The sequence below is a fragment of the Megalobrama amblycephala genome, linkage group LG4, assembly GCF_018812025.1.
Source record: "Megalobrama amblycephala isolate DHTTF-2021 linkage group LG4, ASM1881202v1, whole genome shotgun sequence".
In the NCBI taxonomy this organism is placed as follows: Eukaryota; Metazoa; Chordata; class Actinopteri; order Cypriniformes; family Xenocyprididae; genus Megalobrama; species Megalobrama amblycephala.
Genome location: NC_063047.1, coordinates 14,961,992 through 14,985,055, shown reverse-complemented (window position 1 = coordinate 14,985,055; position 23,064 = coordinate 14,961,992). Strand labels below are relative to the sequence as shown.

Here is a 23,064-nt window from a genome sequence, read left to right as displayed (position 1 = left end):
CAATCCAAAGGCAATGAGCAACTTGTTTAGCAGACTGGTTTTGACAAGGGAAGGCATGTGCCATCTTAGAGAAATGATCCGTTACTCAACGACTTTTCCTGAAATCTGTTCAGCTCTCCAAAAATCTATACAAATGAGCGGCATCGGCTCAGAGATCCGAATGTGCTCAAGGGGCGCATGAGCATCTGGCTCTGGAGTTTTCCCAACAACACATCTCTGGCGGTTCTTTACGTAAAGCTTCACCCCTGGCCAAAAGAATCTTTTAGCTGCAAGGGAGAGAGTTCTTGCACACCCCTGGTGTCCGGCGGCATCATGAACGCCACGGAGAACATCATGCTTCAGAGAATCAGGTACAACATACTGAAAGAGTTTTCTATTCATCAGTCGATCCTTTTTCATTCTGTACAGCACATGATTACGGATCTTTAGTTTTTTTCCAGTGCTTCAAAAGGTTAAAGGACGTTTATGTCTGAGAACTTAGTTGATGACTCTACCGACTATGTTGTCTTGCTCTTGAAGACTGGCGAGTCTGGAAAACGGGATTGCAACAGATGGTTCTTCAATGGAGCTGAGTTGGACTGGCTACGGGCAAAGGACTAACTCCATCATCACAGTGAGCATCCAGGGCAGCAGAAACTTCAGCAGCATCAAAGGATCTGAGACATGAGTCATTCATGTCATTCTGCAGCTCATTCTCAGTTTCACCTCCACTGGCAGCCTGCACATTCTGACAGTGGTTAGTGACACGAAAGACATCTTGCACAGTACTGGTAACAACACCATTGACTTCATCAAAGAGGGAAATGTAAGGTTCTTTCAACAGACGATGGCTGACACAAGACTTAACAAAGGGCTCTCTGCTCAAAGCATCTGCAACAACGTTCTGCGTGCCTGGCACATACTTCAGGTCAAAGTTGTATGCAGCGAGCTTTGCCACCCATTGCTGTTCACATGCGTCCAATCTGGGTTTGATTAGAATATAGGTCAAGGGGTTATTATCAGACCATGCTGTGAAACGTCTCCCTTTTAGCCAGTCGCTAAACTTATCACAAATAGCTCACTTTAAAGCCAGAAATTCAAGTCTGTGTGCTGGGTAATTAATCTGAGACTTCGAGAGTGTTTTGCTTGCAATAGCAACTGGACGTGCAATTTTCTCATCAGGAGTACCTGAGATAACACAGCTCCTATGCCATCAAATGAAGCATCAGCAGAGAGAAAGAAGGAATGACTGAAATCTGGGTGAGCGAGAGTCACACTGTGCACAAGTTCTTGCTTTAAGATTACGAAAGCATCTTGGCACTCACTAGTCCAATCATAAGGCGAAAGCTTCACAACACTGAGTCGCTTCCTCATACGACCAGACTTCTTCTGAACTTTATTCTGTGACCGATCTGATAGGAGACTAAACAGAGGTTTCGCCTTAGCAGAACAATCCTGAATGAAGTGCTGATAATATAAAATCATACCCAGGAAAGATCTGATCTTCTTTTGAGAAGAGGTTATACCATCAGCTTCCATGAGATTGACAGTCTGGATGTCATTGATCACCTTAACTTTCTCTGGGTCAGTCTGAACACCATGCTCAGTGACAACATGTCCCAAGAACTTAACAGATCCCTGAGGAACATGCACTTCTTTGGAGCTAGCTTTAAGTTATGTTTAGACAGGCGTGAGAAAACCAGCTCTAGTCGGTCAAAAGCTACCTGCTCGCTTGGAGCGAAAACCATCAAATCATCCAAGTAGCAAAGAAGGCTAGTGAAATTTTCATCACCGAACACGGACATCATCATCCTCATAAAGGTTGCTGGCCTGTTTGTCAAACCCTGAGGTAGACGGTGTACTTCTTATGCTCTTCAAACAAGGGAACATTATAAAAGCCAGAAGTTAAGTCCATAGTTGAAAAGAAAACGTTTCCTCCCAGGGCTGCAAGTGCATCTGCTTGGTGTGGGAGTGGGTGGGCGTCCTTTACTGTCTTCGCATTCAGGCATCTAAAATCTGTACAAATACGAAGGTCGCCATTCTTTTTCCACACCAAAACTAATGGAGATGCATATTCACTCTGAGATTTCCTTATAATGCCCTTCACTTCCATCTCATTCAAGACAGTGCTCAGCTTTTCATAGTGGCAGGGGGCTACACGTCGATAAGGGAGTCGAAATGGCTTCTCGTCCACCAAGTGATTTTTGTGGACAAAGTCGGTGGCTTCCCCACAGTCCATCTTTCCATGAGAAAAGGTTGACTCGTACTTCTCAATGAGATTCAGAAGGCTATCCTTCCACTCATCTTTCAATTCACAAGCATTCAAATCCAGATCCTGCAGTCCTAACTTATTCAGCACTGTTACGGCCAGCTCGTTTCAAGCCACAACATAAAAAAGAAATGACACACCACCGTGCAATCAATACAAATTAATTTATTGATTTAACAAACATAATAATCACAAATAACAAACATAAATCTAGGGGAAAATAAAATATCAAGGGAAATAACAAAATAACAATAACAAAATCTTAAAACTACCAAAATAAGAAATGTATAAATAAAGAAAAAAAATAGAGAGAGATGTCACAAGAGCTGCTCCTGGGAGAACAATCCCACCAAGAGTGCTGCTCAATAAACAACCCTGAGTCCTTATATAGTCTACACCCCTAATCATTATTAATTAATTAATTAATCAGAATTGACACAGAACTCCCACACAGTCTGCCACCAACAGGTAGAGAGAAACACTCAGGGTCGTCACAAACACGTTTGCCCTCTCGTTACTGGTCCGCACATGACTCGCTGGACTCACAGCACACTGAACATTACTTTTCAGGGACTCAGGAGTAGACAACTCTTCAACAGCTATACAGGTAAAAACATCCACGATCTTTGTGTTTTTCTTAAGAACGAATACTTTGTCTATAGGGTTCATTATTTTGAACGGCACCCATCTACTGCCCCACATAGGTGTGATGACTCTCCCTATGATCACATTCTTTGGACGGCATTTACACAGGTTTGGCTCAACAATGACTGTGCTCCCCACAGAAACAGCTGCTGACTCAGGAAGCTGAGCCCAAGCAAGATGCTCATGGTGTGGTTCTAGAGTTATTTTCTCCTTCAACATAGCTGTGCCCACCTTGTCAGGCATGTCTTCTCTCTTCCATCGTTCCACATTTGAAAGAAGATACAGGAATTGGTGACATTCAATATCAGAGTTAGCTGGGCTTGACACAAGTCTCCAGTATCCTTCAGTTTCCTTCATTATTTGAATCAGCCACTTGATAGCGTTGCTACCCAGGATCAAATCATCGGTCTGACCTGGAACGACTAAAACTGGAACAACCATCTTGCAGGCATAGACTGAGAGTTCAAGTTCATACATCACTGTTGATGTAACACGTTGTCCACCACAGCCTACACTGATCTACAGCACAGATCTACACTGTTCTCCCTTAAGTGTAGATCTTCTAGTTTCCCAGCCCTTGAGAAGACGGAGATTTCACTCTCTCAGGACAAACAAAGCGTTTTTGTCACGACAATGCGTGAGGCCAGAATGATTAGGGCTCGAACAGACAGTGCATGTTAGGTCATTAAGTCCTTTTATTCGAGGCAGACTTCCGTTGGGCCTTGAGCGTCGACTTGGCTCTTTGCTGGTGGACTCCTTTAACAGGACTTTTTCCAACAGGCTCATGACTCGCTCTAATGCAGAAGCTTCCAAAGACTTAGACTGCTGGACATCAGAAGTTCGAACTGTCGAAGTGCTGCTGTCGACAGTTCCACTTCAGCTCAGTTCACAGAAATTTTTGTGGGTGCAGCATGACTCACTGCAGATACAAGACTGGTTTTGAGTGATATCCATTCAAAATATCTTGAACGTCTCGCACAAACCATGCATCAATTGTTTTAGATCGAAAAGTGATGGCAAGCTCTTTACAAGGGCAGTGACTGATGAACATGCGGGTTACCTCTGTACCAACCTGTTCTTTCAAATGTTCTGCGGCGACGTCAACTGTGCGGTTTAACCTGAGCCAGTACTCACAGGCATCCTCATCTGGTCTGGGTAAGGTGGTATAAAAGTCAGCCAGTGGGAGAGGAGAGCAGGGAGTAGCTTCAAAGTATTTCCTGAGAATACTAAAGATAGGATCAGGGTTATGCACAATATCAATGGCACTGTTCCTTATGCCAAATCTGACCACATCTCTTGCCTTGCCTCTCAGATGGATCAATTTCCTCCGCTTGTTGCTCTTTTTTTCTAATTATTACATTTTATGTAATCTCTCATGACATCAATTCATTCACTTAAGTCAACAGTATCAGAAACTTCACCTCTAAAGCTAGGCGGTTCTTTCACATTTCTGGAAATGGACAACTGGCTTTTGTAGTAAGTCCAGCATTTGTGAAGCTGATCGATCTGCTGTCACATTTTTGGAGGGACGACATACTGAATGTGCATCAACTGAATGTGTTGGGCTGAGTATGGTGACAATACTGTCAGCAATTTGCTGACCAACTTGCCTGATTATGTCGGTCAATGCAGTGATTACATCTGGGGACTGTGCGTTAGGGAATGGGGTGGAAGAAAACACACCTTGGTGCACTACTGAAGCATCTGATTCATGACTAGTGGACGAGCCCCCACAAACTAATGGATCTGAATTGGAAGCATGACTGTCTATGAACACGCGCTTCACACTGGATATCGGGCACACTGAACTGTAATGACTTTGGTACCTTCAATAAACCCCATCCTCTACCTTTACTTCCACAGATTGGAGTGTTATAGTCATCAAAACCACTCAGAATAAATATCAGCACACAAAAAATGAATAAAATAGATAGAAGGGGGAAAAAAAGAATTCTAGAAAGTGCTGTTAAACCATCCTTTGTAAATGTCTTTAAATCTCAAATTCTCAAAGTCTCTCAGTGAATAAAGTTTCTCTCATCTGATCAGTTTCTGTACAAGATTGTGTCCACCTGACTCCAGCGAAAACACTAAGATGAACCCTCGGCCACTTCAGATATCATCTTGATTGAAGAAACAACAAGTCACGGCACCAATGTGACTGTGTGTGTGTTGGATGTAATAAATTCACATGGAGATCAGGTGGATGGTCACTCGGGGTTGCTTTACTGTATCTGTGACAAGAGAAGTCTGGGAAAACAGCACCAAATAGCTGATGAGAATACAGCACATCGATGTCGCATATAAAGTCAGCAGGACGACCCACACAGCAGGAGACTCCTAGGCGGATCCGCATTCAAGTCGCCAAACCCGCATGACTGAAACGGACCCAAATGGACCCGCCACGGAGGTAAGGTTTTAATCGCGGATGCAGCGCGGAGCCACGGCAGGTCCGCAATCCGCCTTCGTTGCAGATCTGTCACTGCGCGCAAGTAGACGCCGATACGGGTCCGTTCGCGGATACGGTCCGGAAGCCGCGATACCTCCGCGGCGGATTCTTTTGCTGTGTGGGGAGCTATGAGACTCTGATTATATACATTTTCTCAAATTGATCGTGAACATATAGTGGACAAAATTCTAAATAAAGCAAACATCCAAGAAAATAAAATGTAAAAAACACTAATACAGACAATTCACATTAATACAGTGAAAATATAAACTCAAGTAACCATCATTTTACATATTTTATATAAATGAAATGAGGAGAGAAGAACGCAGCCCTAAGATGGCACAGTTACAGAGGAGAACATGTGCGAGAAGACACAGCACTGTGCTAATAGCTAACACTCAGCTGAGGCTAATATTTTAACACATAACATGACAAAAACCGAACAAAACACATACCTTGGAAAACAGCACCAAAAGGCTTAGGGTGTGTCTCAATCAGTTCCCTAGCTCCCGAGCTCGTGAATCAGTATATCGTGTACACGAATTCGGGCACTGGTAAGGACAGTAAAAGCTGCTGGTTCACTACACATTGGGACACTTATGACTCTATTTCCGGCGACGTGACAACGTCCTCATTGTACAACATCACTACTGGTATTTATGAACAACAACAGAGCTGATATTTTCTGACATTACTTGTAATGTTATTTAAAGTACATTATGATTCATTATTTGCTTATGTGCAACATTTCAGCCGTGAATAAATTATAAGTGTTAGCTAGATTATGCTCATTACCTGTCTAGCGATGTATGTTTATGCTGAAATATAATAAAATAACGGTTTGTATTTTTAAAAACATCTATCGTATTGTTATGTGTAGTGAGTTGGCTCACGTGATTCAAGTTTCGCGCTTCAGAACTTCCGTTAAGGGAGCATAGTGAGCATCGATGCTCCCTGGTTTTCACGGTGCATTGTGGGATTTTTCAGGGAGCGTTTCAGTGCCCTGGAAGGATTCTGCGATTGAGACAGCCCTTAAAATGGCTGACTCCCTGGTCAGTGCCCTGACTACTGAACTAGGGAGCTGATTGAGACACAGGGTTAGCCTATCAGCAAACAGCGCATCGATATCGCATATAAAGTCTTAAATGAAATAGAAGTTCAAAGTTTACAAGTAAGCCAATTAACACACTCTTCATTGTATAGTCACAAATAACACATATTTGACTCGACTAGCACAACAAGGAGTTGACAGACAAAACAAGTAAACTAGTTTGTAGTTCAAACTTGGGCTTGAAAATGATCCAAACTTAATTATTAAGACGGAGCAAACATTGATGCGACTTACCAGCAGGATGAGCTATGAGACTATATATATACTAATATGAGATTATATAGCTCTGCCCCGCAATATCATGTGCACTAACAACAGTGATGCAACAGCCAATGGAGAGTTTCCCAATTTATGCTGAATTTAACAATAATGTTTTTAAACTGGTGCATATGTATTATTTTTAGTAGTTCATTTTAATTGGTTGATTCCATGCTCATTTTTATCATAAACAATGATAGCCTAATAAAAAGCTAAATGAAAAAATATGAAGAAGGAAACGGAGTCACCTGTGATATCTTTATTGTCTTTGATTATGTCTATGTGTACAAAAAGCATGCAAAAAATAGCATCTTTATATGGTTTGGTACATATTTACATAGAGTTGCATTCAGTGCTTTCTCGGGTCATGCTCTTTTTTGTATATTTCCTTTGAATTTTTGTAATAGTTACATTCAGATCAATGCAGCAGAATACAGACGTCTATAAATAACCAGCAATATCAGGCACTCTGACACAAATAACTGGGCAGTTCAAACTGCAGGTATGTGAGCGAGACAATTTATATACATTAATCAATTCTGATATACTTTGAATCAACATTTGTAAGAAAGGGAAATTAAAAAAACATAAAGCTTTGTTTGCAAGAACGTTTTGCAGCTACAAAGTGTGTCAAAATGGCCACTTTTCTCTCACTTCTTTAAGAGACTCCTGTCAAACAACAGAAACCTTTATAAATTCGGGTAGACAAATGATCAAACCTCATCTATTGCACATGAGCTGAAACCTGGAAAAAGAAATAAAGCCTTCACACTTTAGTTGATTGCTCAGACAGGCATTTGCTGCATATGTTTAGCTTATACAAAAGTCCTGCAGGAAACAATTTAAAGGGGTTTTAGACATTATTTGTTTTAAATCTCAAATATCACATACATATCAAAAGGAATTGTAAAGGTTATAGCAAGTTAAGGGACATGCCGTACATCAAGACACTAACAGGTGCATAGCATACATCAAGAAGTAACTGACAAGACTATGCGATTGATTACACATATAAGAGAAGAAGGGGGGTCATTTAAAACCATTCGATGAAATTATACGCATACAGTAAACACACCTTAGAGCTCCTGGACACAGAATATGCTACTCCATTCTCTTTGTATTTCCAGAACAGCAGTGTCCAGACCCTGAGTACCACATACAGAATCTCAATACACAATGGAAATGAGACTCCATTTAATGCCTGAATCAAATACTCTATACAAACAGACCAAAAAAAGACTAGTCGTTTGGCACTGAAAATAGTTTTCCTGTGTAATTCAGTTTAAACAGAAAATAGTATGGGCAAGAACCAATTTAGAAGGAGTGTGTGCATTAGAGAGGGTCAGAGAGAGATGGGGGAAGAGACAGAACAAGGGAAGAATGTGTAGGAGTCAGAAAAATAGACCACCATCTGCACAGCATATTAGTGAAAACATAATGAAAGCGGTTCACTGCAGTTTATCAATCCATCTTCATATAAGCAATAATGAGTCATCTAAACGACTGACATCGGTTAAAGGTTTCCTCTAAGCACTTGCTGTTTACTAGAAATAATTGGCAGCTGACCTAATTATGTCAAGCTTTATTCTCTGAAAATGAATTAAAGGGACAGTTCACCTCGAAATAGTCCAAGCCATTTATATGGACTCTATCTGTTTGTAATCGGACTAGTAGCCTACTACTAGTCACATGTAACCACATCAATCGGAATTAATTTGCCAAATCCTATTGGAATTTCATCCGGATTTAAGGGGTGGTTTAAACCTTTTCTAATCTGTTCAATAGGACAACAAGTAACTGGGGTTTTTATGCTTTTTTTATAAAACGGTTAGTTCCTGTCCTCAATTCTGATTGGTCAATAGCTGTGTTTTATTCAAAATAAAACACGGCTATGACCGCTTCACCCAACGGTTCTGTGTATCACTACACAACACCCTTAGCAACCACTCTTAGCAACGTAAACTGTATGTTCTCAATTGACACTTTTCATTGAAGCTTACTGTATTATGTAGAAGAGTATTGTGAGAAAGAGATCAAGTGAGCGAGTTTATTATCTGCATTCAGATTTAGCATTTTCCTTCAGGTCAGTCCTATGTTCATAATAAAAAAATCTGTTTAAATGTCTGATGTATTATCTTGTCCTTTTAACAGTTAAGGGGTTTTCCCGTGACTGACAGCGCTAGTCAGAGCATTTGTCAGTTGCGTCTTGTTCTGTGTTCACAACAATTCTGTCTTTTCAATGTAAAAGTATTCGCTACTGACTGACACACTCATAAAGACAGTCTTTGCTGCCATCTAATGGCGTAATAATGTAACTTCTGTTGCTGTTCACGGTCAGGGACTATTTTTTCCGGCGGAAGGAAGGCTTTTAGTGACAGTTTACTTCATGATAGTTGCATTGATTCATATTTTTGGCTTTAATATTTGTTTTGTGTGGTAACCGTTTTATAAAAGCAATAAGGTACTTGCGGCTAGTGCTGTATCGTGAATAAGTCACGACTTATCCACGATACAGCACAGCCTCTCATATCTTATTGCTTGCTAAAAGCATTACCTTGAATGTGAATTTGGAAATTTTCATTCAGCTGGTCTACCATTTTTCTAACTCATTGGTCTGAACAGACAAACTGCATGTGCAAATTGGTCAGCGTTTCGTGCCAAGCATTTGTGTTGGTATAAACAGACCTTTGGTAAATGATAACAGTATTATATTTTGGGTGAACTGTCCTTTTAAAACTGAAACACGCTCAGTGATGATTTCACAATAAAAATCTAAATAATATGAGTGATCTGTGCATGTAATTAAATATCTCGACCACCAATGTGCATTTACAATGGTTGTCCATTCAGAATCTCTTTGTACTTTCAATACACGGTTCAAAAAAAAGAGGATGATGGGTTTGCCTGACATACGATCCCATGTAAACAAGGGTGTATTGTTTTGGACGGAGTTAATACAGGCCGTGAGGGACTGTGATGACATTGAATGGCAGTTCACTTTCGTTCTACAGATAACCACCATGTTCAGATCCTTTCCTCAATTGGCTTGTCTGTTTTGAGTGAAACTGACTCCCTCTCCTTCCACATCAGTGCACACTCGCTCGCCTCGGTGGCATGTTTGCATGTTTGTTGGAGCACCCGTTTGCACTGCTGACTGACAAATAGGCCTTTTGGAATGTGAAGACTTGGTAAACAATGACACATTCTGTTCCTGTAGAGACAAAGCACTGCAACACGAGAGCCCTGCATCCGGTGCGATCCAAATGTGGGATTTCTGACATCGACAAACATGGAGAAAAAGCCCTGTTCTAGATAATGCTTATACCAAATGTATGTTTCATGAGAAAGCCCTGTTTGCTAGAATTGACTGAAAATACAGACATTTATACATCAAGAGCTCTTTTAGTGTCTAGTAGTTACATAAGCCCCTTTGATTCACACTACAACACTGTGTGTGTGTGTGTGTGTGTCTGTTAATAAATTGTATCTGAATGAAATGAGAACATTTTGATAGTATGAAAGAAATGGAAAGCAACAGAGAAATGGAAACACCATAATTTGGAAAAGGCCATATTTCAGGCATGCTCTGACGGATAGGGAATTGCACATTAACATATACAAAAAGGCAAGACACCATAGCTATTATTTTATACACATGTACAAACGTTATGATGGCAGCACACTGCATCAATGCCATCACTGTTTTTAGCTTTATGAGGTGCCGTACCAAGTTAATATTTTAGCATCTTTTGAAAATGCTATAGTTTTTTGCTCTAGAAAGCTTATGACATAGTCTGTCTTTCAAACAAACCTGGTCCACTATAGATTCCTTCCAAAATCTACTTGTTCAGCCAGGATAAGAGAACAAATGTAAAAAGATCCAAACTGTGTGAAGGAGAAAGTTTGGTTTTCCGATGGATTACCAAGGCCAGGTTTTCTGAGACTTAAAAAGCAAGGAAAGTGATTCTTGTGCAAGACTGAAAAAAGTGAAAAGCCTGAATGACAAGCAATAGCTGAATCCAGTTCAATGTCAAGGTGAGCCTCAAGTCGGTGGAAACAGAGTGTAGTGTAAGTTTAGTCGTTTGGGTCATGATCATCATCTGCTCAAAGGGTTGGAAGTGTCTGAATGGAGAAGTGCAGACAATGAGGAACGCTTCAGGATCTATGGAGACACTCAAGAGGTGGGTGGTTCGTCCTCATGCAAGTCCTCGAGCTCGACTTCTCTTCCAGCCTCTCCACTGCTCCCCTTTCTGAGAGAGAAAGAAAAACAGAGAGAGAAATTAATCATTATCTTTCTAAATGATCCATGCTTTGATCCAGTAGTTGATCTCGAAAAGCCAGACTTTTGACTAACTATAGTCTATAAAGTCTTGTCCACTATACTCAGGCCAAGAATCGCCCACATAATCACAGATGCTTTGGCATAAAAAAAAAAAAAAAATATCAAGGCAATTAAATTTAATTGAAATAAAATTGATAGATAGAGGCTGTAAAATCAAGTTTTGAATTTCATTTAGGGAATCAATGATACCACAAAAATAAAATAAAAAAACGCTGCACTGTGAATGGTTGTACAGAAAGAACAGAAGAAATTAGCAGAAAATATATGAATACTTTGCGATTTTTGTCTGGCCAAGTAACAAGTATAGATTTTTTCAAAGACACTGTGCTTGAGAATATCTATTTAGTTGTTATTAAGTCCCTCAAGCAAAAATTAATATTTTTGATGACACAAATCTCGAAAACTTCAAAACAGTTAATACTTTGAAAGTGTCACTGTAGCAGCTTGGGTCAATATATATTAAAGGGATAGTTCACCCAAAAATGAAAATTTGGTGTTTATCTGCTTACCCCCAGGGCATCCAAGATGTAGGTGACTTTGTTTCTTCAGTAGAACACAAATGATGATTTTTAACTCCAACCGTTGCCGTCTGTCAGTCGTATAATGCATGTAAATGGGAACTCCATCTATAAGAGTCAAATAAACACGACAGAGAAATCCAAATTAAACCCTGTGGCTCATGACGACACATTGACGTCCTAAGACACAAAACGATCGATTTGTGCGAGAAACCAAACAGTATTTATTTAATTTTTTACCTCTAATACACCACTATGTCCAACTGCCTTGAGCATCCAGTGTGTGAGGTGTGTACGCGCTCTGGCATAGTTTAAAGGATTAGTTCACTTTCAAATAAAGTTTTCCTGATTATTTACTCACCCCCATGTCATCCAAGATGTCCATGTCTTTCTTTCTTCAGTCAAAAAGAAATTAAGGTTTTTGATGAAACATTCCAGGATTATTCTCCTTATAGTGGACTTCACTGGCCTCCAAACGGTTGAAGGTCAAAATTACAGTTTCAGTGCAGCTTCAAAGGGCTTTAAACGACTGTAATTTTGACCTTCAACCGTCTGGAGTCCATTGAAGTTCACTATAAGGAGAATAATCCTGGAATGTTTTCATCAAAAACCTCAATTTCTTTTGGACTGAAGAAAGAAAGACATGAACATATTGGATGACATGGGGGTGAGTAAATTATCAGGAAAAGTTTATTTGAACGTGGACTAATCCTTTAAACTATGCCAGAGCGCGTACACACCTCACACACCGGATGTCGTGCGCTCAAGGCATTTGGACATGATGGTGTCTTAGAGGTAAAAAATTAGATAAATACTGTTCGGTTTTCTCGCACAAACCGATTGTTTCATGTCTTAGGACATCAATGTGTCATCACGAGCCGCAGGGTTTAATATGGATTTGTCTGTCGTGTTTATTTGACTCTTATAGATGGAGTTCCCATTGATTAAAAATCATCATTTGTGTTCTACTGAAGAAACAAAGTCACCTACATCTTGGCTGCCCTGGGGGTAAGCAAACAAGATAAAAAAGATAAACATCAAATTTTCATTTTTGGGTGAACTATCCCTTTAAATACTACTGATATATGTTAAATAGTAAAACAGGAAACAGTTATTTTAAATGGTTTTTTGAATAGAACATTTAAGCACATTACTGTAACAATATATAATTGTAAAGCACATTGCTGTCCCTTTATATCATAAAACAAAAATCTGTTACATGCATTAAACAGGAGTGATGCATCTGTAGCCCATCTGTGGCTGAAACTATCCAGTATAAAACACTGAAAACTAGAAAAGTAGCACATTGACACAAACAATCTTGGAGGAAACACAGATGAACATGGGAAGGTTCTCTGCAGCAAACACAACTGCACACAGAGTGTACATACTGTAATGGGATTCAATGAAAGACCACAACATGATGTGTTTCACAGGCTTGGACTGTACCAAATACTTTCACTGCCATAAAAGTAAGAGAAATGCCACACAAGGACAGGATGGAGGCTGATATGACTTTTTCACTGACCCGTGGGAATGCATGGAGAAGGGCAGGGAATCTAACACAGGGCTTGAGTGACAAATGACAATGACCACCTGTCACAATGAGTTACCTTAACGAGGGCTGGAGTTTAAAAGAGGGCCGGAATGGCCAAGAGTCCCTGCAGCAAAGAGAGAGAGTGGAGGAAAGGGAGGAGAGCATCAGCAGTTTCATGTGAAGCAAAGCAGCAGGAACCAGGTCATTATAGAGACGACAGTAAGTTATTGCTGGTCAGAATGGCAATTACATCGATAGTCGACATTAGATTACATTTAAGTCGAGACCTGCAATAATTCAATACATTTAATTTATGTAAATGGACAGCATTAGCTTCAACTACAAAAAAAGAGAGATGCATGCGCCAGACGCTTTTTAAAAAACTTATCAAATGCCATGCATATTTGTCCAGAAGAGACAGTGTTTAACTCCTCTATATGACAAACACCAACAGGAAATATTACCATCTCCAGTCTGTGCTTCATAAGCATATGAATAGGTTACCCACACTCAACCTGCACTCTGTGGCTAAAAAATTAGAGCGATTTTTAAAGGTGCTGGAGGCCAGAAAAAAGTCCTGAAATGTAATAATGTGCAGCCATATTTTCATCACATCCAACAAATGAGTAGCGATACGGCAATTTCTTTCCCCATGCTCCCAGACAGGGTTGGTTCAGTGATGTGTATAGTGTTATACCGTGTCCTAACCAGGCCTGAAGCAACAACTTTTACACAGAAAGCAAAATGTGTCACGATGCAACAAACTGACAGTCAATAATAACACATTTCGTTTAATATACAGCTTTGGAATGGCGGGGTGGTGCTATCTAGCAGAAACAGAAAACTATAGGCTGACAAAATGCACTGATATTAAAATAGTAGCTGAAACCAATAAGCCTTTAATCATTCTGAGGTTATATAAATGTGTGTGTATATATTATATATATACATAAACTGACCTTTTCTTTGACTGACTGAACTCCAAGCGCTATATTTGGCAAAAAGCAAACACAGCACACCACCCAAAACACACCATATATTACCTACTGTGAAGCATGGTGGTGGCATAATTTTGTTGTGGGGGTGTTTCTCTTCATCAGGGACTGGGCATTTGGTCAGGATTGAAGGGAAAATGGATGCTGCCAAGTACATCCAAATTCTTAAGGAAAACCTGCATCCCTCTGCTAGACAACTGAAGATGGGCAGGTCATTCACCTTCTAACACGACAATGATCCTAAACATACCGCCAAAAGAACAATGCAATGGCTTAAGGACAGGAAGGTGAATGTTCTTGATTGGCATCTGATAGAAAATCTGTGGATGGACTTGAAAAAAGCAGTCCATTGCCACTTAGCACAAAATTTGACTGAACTTGAGAGTCATTCTGCAAGGAAGAATGGGCAAATATTCCCTAATCTAGGTGGGCAAAACTAGTACAGACATCTCCAAAAAGATTAATGGCTGTAATTAAAGCAAAAGGTGGCTCTGAAGTATTAAATCAGGGGACTGATGACTTTTCCAACCCTGTTATTCTAGTTTTTCCATATTTAATAATCCTCCAGAATGCTTTAAAATGATATTTTCACTTTGATGATGAGGGTTATAATGTGTACATATAGCTCAAAAAAGTTAGACTTAATTTATTTTATTTTCCAGGGTGTAATGTGACAATTTCAAAAGGCATCACTATATTATAATTGAAAGCATGAAAGGTGGATTTTGAGATTTGTTAAAGATTACATTTAACAGTGTTATTTAAGTGAGCACTAGATGGCAGAAATATAGGTTGAGCAGGGACAATGAAATGTCATGTATTAGATATATATCCAGTAATGGCAGATCACTAGCCGATATGGTCCCTGTACTATATTATAATGTGCCTGTGCTAAAACAGTTTGATAAAGTGTCAATATTCCGATAAAATAAATATTTAAGAGCGATGTAGAAATAATTAATGCAATCTTCATAAGTTTCACAAGAAATGACTTGTCTTCACAGAGTAACAACTGCAGTCAATTGAGTATGCATGAATGTTTGAGAAAGGGAGGGAGAGTGTGTGTTCGGTGTGTACAGAAAGTGTGTGTTTAGATGAAAAAGGTTATTAACATTGTGGGAGGTAGTGTATTCAACCTGACACTAAATTATGGATGACATGCAAATGGGCACCCCTGACAGCTGGAGATTTAAAGGGACATACAGTAGGGATTTTCAAAATTACGATGATGGCTTTCTACCAAGTGGGGGCACTGCTGCTTTTTATCCGTTTAATCAGAAATGCTACAACTCAGAGGGAACAACTAACCGACAAATGGCTAATAAAAAAATTATAGAGGTAAATGAAAATACATTCTTGGAAAAGAAGTCACCGGTCACAATATTGATCCACCTCATTCCCAATCGGATTGCACCTTTGTCAACAGAGAGAGGCCACACCAAACAAGCATGTCAAACAACCTTTTAGTTTTGATTATATGAACAATAACTGCATATGGCACATCAGGAAAAAAACAAAAACAAAATAAAAAAATCAATACAACCTATAACAGAGAGCATTCACCACTGCATTAAAATATTCACAAGGCTGACTTTGGTCTATCTGGGATGCATACAGAGATAACCACCAGACTGTTTGTATTGATCCAGGGCATTCAGAAGACAGGGAGCAACCCTCTGCTGATTCTGACAGGCATCTGACAGACAGCACACAGAGAGGAAGAGTGAGAGAACATTCTGCTGTCCTTGAACAAACCCCCTCTAATGTGGGAAAAGCAGCAGAGATGACTTCATGGAGACACTTACTGTCGCTCTAGTGGGCAGATACATTATCGGCAAAAAGCCCCTGAGAATAACTGTCAAAGGAAAGATGGTGCAAACAACATCCAGAGGAATTCAAAAGAACTGAATTATTGTTGTGACCTTTTTAGAACTTGTGTATATCTGTATATATAAATGCTGAAAATGAAAACTGAAATTTACATTTATAACTATAAAAATGCAAATAATGTTCATATATATATATATATATATATATAGGGTCAAAAGTTATGCTCATCAAGCCTGCATTTATTTAATCAAAAATACAGAAAAAAAACAGTAATATTGTGAAATATTATTACAATTTAAAATAATGGTTTTCTATTTTAATATATTTTAAAATATAATTTATTTATTTGATGCAAAGCTGAATTTTCATCAGCCATTACTTCAGTCTTCAGTGTCACATGATTCGTGACTGATCAAATAAATGCAGGCTTGATGAGCATAAGAGGCTTCTTTCAAAAACATTAAAAATTACAGGTACTGTGTGTATATATATATATATATATATATATATATATAGAGAGAGAGAGAGAGAGAGAGAGAGAGTCAGCCATCTCCTCAGTGCAATGACGAAGAGAAAGTTCTAGACAGGAATAGTGAAAACATCAAGTCCTGAAGCTCTGAATGTTACTGCAAGAGAAAAAAGACTGAATCATGCTACTATGGAAACGTATGCTGGCGGCAGGAGAAGTAATGGGTGACTATTAGCACACCTTTCTGTTCAAACAGATAGACATGAAGTCTGAAATATCATGGTGCGACCTTGAATGTGAGAGTGAAAAAAGCAAAGAATGAAAGAGATGAAATGCTGAAAGATTTCTGATGAAAAGGAGAGTCATTTGTATTTGTGCAGTTATATTACTATGGTTTCTAGTTGGTCTTCAGTTGCGTTGTTGTTTGTCAGTTTGGAACACTTACATGAGAAGACTGCCGGGAGCAGACATGGATCTCTCTTCTCGTCTGCTGGGACACTCAAATGGATTCCCAAAGGAACGCTTCCTTAACATGGCTTTCACCAATATCTACAGCATCAAAAGGAAAAGGCTTAACCTCCTTTACATATACAGTATCAGGGCATGCAGAAATACAACATTCACAAATACAAAATAGAGAAATGAAAGAAGAGCGGTCAGCTAAAATACGCTTTTCATTTACTGAAACATGATGGCGAGGAGGACTAATTCCAGGAAAGTCATCAGGGAAAAGTTTACAGTTGAGAAGCAAGGTCAGTTTGACATGTGTTGAGGTTTCAGTTTGTTTGGTTAAGGTCAATTGTGTCTTAACCTTCTTATTCATCCACTCATTGACAGCAGTACGATGCACTAAACACATTTGGCTTGTGTGTGTTCATGTAACTACAGTTCAGCAGCTCGTGTTTTTTACACATAGAAACCCTTGTTCTTTCTCTGTTTCACTTACCACAGCAGATAGACTTGGGACAAACTTCACTGAGTTCTGCACCTCCTCTTCAGTGACTTCTATCACAGTACAGTGCTCCTCTTCTAAAGGCAAAGGGTCTGTACCATCCTGAGTCACCCAGGGGTCCACCTGAAGATACACACACACACACACACAGACATATATCACAGACACTGACATTACGTCCATTTATATTGCCTATCCTTTCACCCATCCATCTATCATCTATCCTCCCACCCACCCATCCATCCATCCATCCTGGCAATCTCTAACCTTCTAACCATCTGTTTATCCATTATTGCACCCTACCATTTATATGTCCGTAGATCCATCAATACATCTATCCTCCATCCATCTGTCTATCTGTCCGTCCCTCCGTCATCTGTATATCCATCCATCCATCTACAGTTACATCAATTTAGCCATTATCTATCTGTCCATTCATTGATCCACTTGTCCATCCATCCTTCAATTCATAGGTCGATCTATCTAACATTCTATCCATCCATCCATCCATCCATCCATCCATCCATCCATCCATCCATCCTTCAATGCAACATCCACCATCTATCCATCCATCCATGTTTGAAGATCAGTCCATCCATACATCTTTTCTTACATCCATCCATTCGTCCATCCATCTATTGTTTCATCCATCCAGCCATCATATATCCATCTATTCATCACTCCATCTATCCGTCTGTATATCCATCCATCTATCTATTGTTTCATCCATCAAGCCATCATCTATACTTACATTCACCCATTCATCCGTCCATCTATTCATTGGTCCATCCATTTAATCTTCATTCCATTAATCTGTTCATCCATCAAACCTTTCATCTATCCATCCATCCATCTAACCATTCATCAAATCAGAAAAAACATTAAAGAAATAAAATATTTGTCCTAAAAACAAAGTTAGACTTAAGGATATGAGGGTAGAGCTGTTGAGTAAATGTAGGCCGTGCAGCTCTGATTAACGTGCGCTCTGGGGATCGCTGCTTTAATGGAACATTTTCTGGGTAATGACATGCAGGCAGGAGTCTCTGACGGCCGAATGTGTGTGTGCTAATTATTCACACTCACTGTCACATTGAGACAGCAGATGGAAGTTTCCAGAACTGAACCAAAATCCTTTCCCATAGGGATTAGCTGATGTGTTTCTGTCCAAACACCAAGTCTGCTAGATGGTGCAGAAGCTATCAGAGATATTGTGTCACATTCACACTATCCCTGAATGTGGCTCAGGAATGGTCTTTGATAGAAATACTGGAGCTATTGTGAATGAAGGCTAATGAGACATTTCTTTTTGAAATACTGACTATAATTTGATGTTGAACTCTCTTGCTGGTATGCTATGCAGGAAGAACAATTGAGGCATTGATTAATAATGCTACAAAGCCAACAAGTCAAATATGGACAACAATTTCAGTGTAAATGCACTCCTCAGTGAACAGTAACTCAATATCTTGCAATACAGAGTTGTGAAGATGAAGGCGGAAGGAATTACTTGCCACTTTCAATCTAAGAAGTGCTCCTTTCCGTTTTATGTAGACTTACTTTGATCTCAGGAACGGTGATCCTGGTGTCTGGGTTTTTGTCCAGCATTCGTGATACCAGGTCCTTCAGCCCTTCACTGACAGCTGGCCTGAGATATCACAGAAACACAGAGCAAACAGCTGAAATCTGATGGTACTGCTAGACAATAACAGTATGCTATGCTTTTACAAGAGGTAAGACACACTGCAGACAGAAGACACTGTTTCAACACACTGCCTCTGTAACAATCATAAGGGCTCAACTGTACTAAACACAAAAGAAAAAGAGGATGGATAGAGTTAATTAACTTATAGGAGCTCTGCTTACATGAAACAACAACAACATATACTCAGCATAAAAATAATAGTTCTCTCACTTTCAACTGTTTTTGTTTCATCTTTCTCCTGGTGATTTTCAGAGTCAGTAGAAAGGTCTCTTTTGTATCCTGTTATTGTTCTTGTGACCTTCATTGTCTACCACCTATAAACTGTTAGAGTCTTATGGACTGTTCCACAGATGCATGTTCATTAATTGTTTATGGTTCATTGAACAAGCATAAAAAAACTTGTTTAAACCCTTTTCAATATGTAAAGATATGTAAAGCTTATTTGGATTTTACAAAATTATCTTTAAAGTACAGTATCCTAAAAAAGGGATGTTTCTTTTTTTGCTGAGTTTATTAAAAAAAAAAACACTCCAGCACCTTAAATAGGTACAGTAAGACTAAAGAATTAATAATTAATATCATCACTGTTATAGAGTATGGTAGAGAACAGTAGAATAAAATGGTGTAGTATAATAGAGTACAGCAGTAACACAAAAGAGCAGAGTTATACATTACAGTGTTGTTGTCTTTTTTCCGGTTAGAATATCCAAACATACTTAAAACAAAATGTATTTATATAGTAAAATTTGCTTTCAGAGAATATTTCTTGGATTAGGTGTATTCTCTCAAATAATTTTTCCTCATTCTCTTAATTTCTTTGCTTGTTTTAAGGTTTACGCTTAGAAAAGAAACCCAAAAAGTGAGTGAAGATGTGAGAAGAGTGGGAAGAGGTATAGTAAAAACTGTCACACAGTTATAGTAAATTATTGTAGAGTTTTAGTACAGCACTCATTTTAATTGTATTTGTCGCCAGGCAGGGAAATATCAGATTAGGTAACACACTACTATTAAAAAAATATATTATAAAAGAGTAAAACTGTCTTGCAACTAGTCATGCATTTATGTATAGCAGAATCTGATCATAGAAAATTCTGATCATAAGGGTTCAGCTGACAAAATATTGGGAACCCCTGGTCATGTACACTTTATTTGATTCACAGTGATGACATTGTGATATCTGACAGTTAGTTTAGCCACTGAGAACACTGCAGCATGACATCAGGGATCAGTGTGTGTGTGTGTGTGTGTGTGTGTGTGTGTGTGTGTGTGTGTGTGTGTGAGAGACGCTCTTTCATTTGCTGACAATTTGTCATGCACCAGATGACATGTAGCCGGATGGCCTCTGGCCTTCCACACACAAACAACAGACTTCATCAACATATTATTTAAACAAATATCATACATAAACCAACACGCCTCAAAATAGCATTCATCTCACATCGTCATACACTCATCTCACAACATCTCTGACATTTCCTCTCTGTATCTGTGGAACGGCAGATGCGTCACACACAGCGAGGGGCGACTTACGTCTCAGGGAACTCCACCGGCTTACACTTGATCTTATTGTGAAGTGCCAGAATGTACTCATCAATAAATGGGCACTGGAGGACAAGGAAGAAAAATAGAGAAGGAGAGGGAGGGGAGGTTAGATGGATGAGTGATCAAAATCATCAATCACACAAATGTCACTGCAGTAGCACACTGGCCCCTCCATTGATCTTACTGATAGATAATTCCACAATGAAGAATTACTGCTATCACTCTGATCATATCAGCACATGAGCCGACTCACCTTCCCATACACAAAACAGTAGAGGGTCACTCCCATAGCCCACACATCCAGAGCCTGAACAAGACACAACTTCTGTTATACTGATGCAGGAGCTATTGAGATAAATGGAATTCCTTAAAGGGACAGTTCATCCAAAATTTAAATTCTGTTGTCATTTATTTACTCTCATGTTATGCCGAACCTCTAAGACTTTCTTCCTTGGCATGCAGAAAATAATATTTTAAAGAATAGACTAACGTGTGCTAAGTGAGGGATCAGTTAGATTTTTTTAAAAGAAAATAATAGAGAAATTGTATTGCTCAAAGATGCATTAAATTGATCAAAAGTGACATTTCTAAAATTACAAAAATAATCTATTCCAAAGAAATGCTGTTCTTCTGAACTTCTTTTTATACATGGCTAAAAAAATGGTTTCCACAAAAATATTAAGGAGCATACTGTTTTCTACGGAAGAGGATTAGGGCCAAGCAATAATAAAAAAATAAAACCATCTCGAGATTAAAGTTGTTAAATTTAGAGAAAAAACTCGTTAAATTGTAAAAAATGTTGAGAATAAACTCGTTAAATGACGAGAAAAAACGTGTTAAATTTCGAGAAAAAAGTCGAGATAAAATGTTGAAATTTAATAATTTAACGACTTTTTTCTCATAATTTAATGACTTTATTCTCATAATTTAATGACTTTTTTCTCAACATTTTATCTAGACTTTTTTCTCGAAATTCAACGACATTTTTCTCATAATTTAACGAATTTGTTTTCATAATTTAACGACTTTTTCTCGTAATTTAATGACTTTATTCTCAACATTTTATCTCGACTTTTTTCTCGAAATTTAACACGTTTTTTCTCGTAATTTAACGAGTTTATTCTCAACATTTTATTTAGACTTTTTTCATGAAATTTAACAACTTTAATCTCGAGATGGTTTTATTTTTTTATTATTGCTTGGCCCTAATCCTCTTCCGTAGTTTTCAACATTGATAATAATAATAAAAAAAGTTTCTTAAGCATTAAATCAGCATATTATGATTTCTGAAAGATCATGTGACACTGAAGGTTGCTGAAAAATCAGCATTGCCAACACAGGAATAAATATTAAAATAAAACATATATTAAAATAAAACCATTTTTTGTCTGTATTTAATCAAATAAAGCCTTAGTGAACATAAACATCTTTAAAAATCTACCGAACAGTAGTGTAACCCTTTGACACATTCATGAGAGTTCATGAGAACAGTAGCAATGACCCATTCATAAAAAAAAATTTCTTTTGAGCCTAATATGGTTCACAAAATCAGTCTGAATTAGCCTATCACAACACATATCTGCAAAATCACCACAGGCAAGCATTACCTTTCCACTAAAGCTCTTGCGGTTGTCTGACAGTGTCTCTGGAGCCATGAATGCAGGAGTACCAGCAGTGCTGGAGAGCATGGCATCGTTACCCTCGAACTGGTTACTGACCCCAAAATCGGCGATCTTGACATGGCCGTCATCTCCAAGTAATAAATTAGATGGCTTGATATCCCTGTGAACGATCTTCTGATAGTGCACTAAGCAAAAAGACAAAGAATATCAGAGAAGGAATGAGAAATAATATTTCAAGTATATCATCTAAAAGAATAATCAGAAAAAGGAGTCATTTCATAAGTTCAATTTACTGACAATTAGCTTCAAATCTCAAATTATTATTATTATATTATATTATGTGAGGATCATCAAACTTCTCAATGCAACATCAGAAAGTATTTATAATTCAGAACTGATCCATCCATCCTGGCATAAATTCAATATAATACAAATCCATACTTATACTGTACAACTTAATTTTGACCAAAATGTCAGTTTTTAAGTCAAAACAAGTTTAATAAAGCTACTAGGTTGAGCATAGCAAATGAATAGGAGGTACAAAATCAAGTGTGTCTGACTGCAGGAGATCTCAGCTTAACTAAGGACAGCAGAAAGGATCAAGAAGGTCACCCTAAGGACACAGAAGCTGAATTTGATTGGTTAATAGATGCCTTCCTGTCTCAAGTGGTCAATCAAAGCTAACCTGCCCACCACTTATCATCTTTGTCATGTGTCATTACTGGTTATGTGTGACAACAAGTGCCACGTCTCAGACGTCTTCAGATGACAAGCATGGTAATGAAAAAAGAAAATCCATTAAGGAACAAAGACATGTGTTCAAAGTATTAGCAGGTTATTGCATATA

General features: G+C 38.6%; 1 protein-coding gene across 3 annotated transcripts in view; it reads right to left on the bottom strand.

The window, feature by feature from the left end:
* Positions 1-8,957: 8,957 nt before the first annotated feature.
* The window catches only part of camkk1a (calcium/calmodulin-dependent protein kinase kinase 1, alpha a), a 103,175-nt gene continuing 89,068 nt past the window's right edge, over positions 8,958-23,064 (bottom strand). For 2 of the 3 annotated variants that reach the window (XM_048187839.1, XM_048187840.1), the window contains exons 11-18: positions 22,203-22,402; positions 20,849-20,902; positions 20,584-20,657; positions 18,909-18,996; positions 17,346-17,474; positions 16,845-16,948; positions 13,182-13,229; positions 8,958-10,958 (exon numbers count right to left, since the gene is read on the bottom strand). In XM_048187839.1, coding sequence (XP_048043796.1) covers positions 10,883-10,958; positions 13,182-13,229; positions 16,845-16,948; positions 17,346-17,474; positions 18,909-18,996; positions 20,584-20,657; positions 20,849-20,902; positions 22,203-22,402 — 773 coding nt within the window. In that variant the 3' untranslated portion in view covers positions 8,958-10,882. The remainder of the gene's footprint in view (positions 10,959-13,181; positions 13,230-16,844; positions 16,949-17,345; positions 17,475-18,908; positions 18,997-20,583; positions 20,658-20,848; positions 20,903-22,202; positions 22,403-23,064) is intronic. The other variant, XM_048187841.1, reaches the window with a different exon arrangement.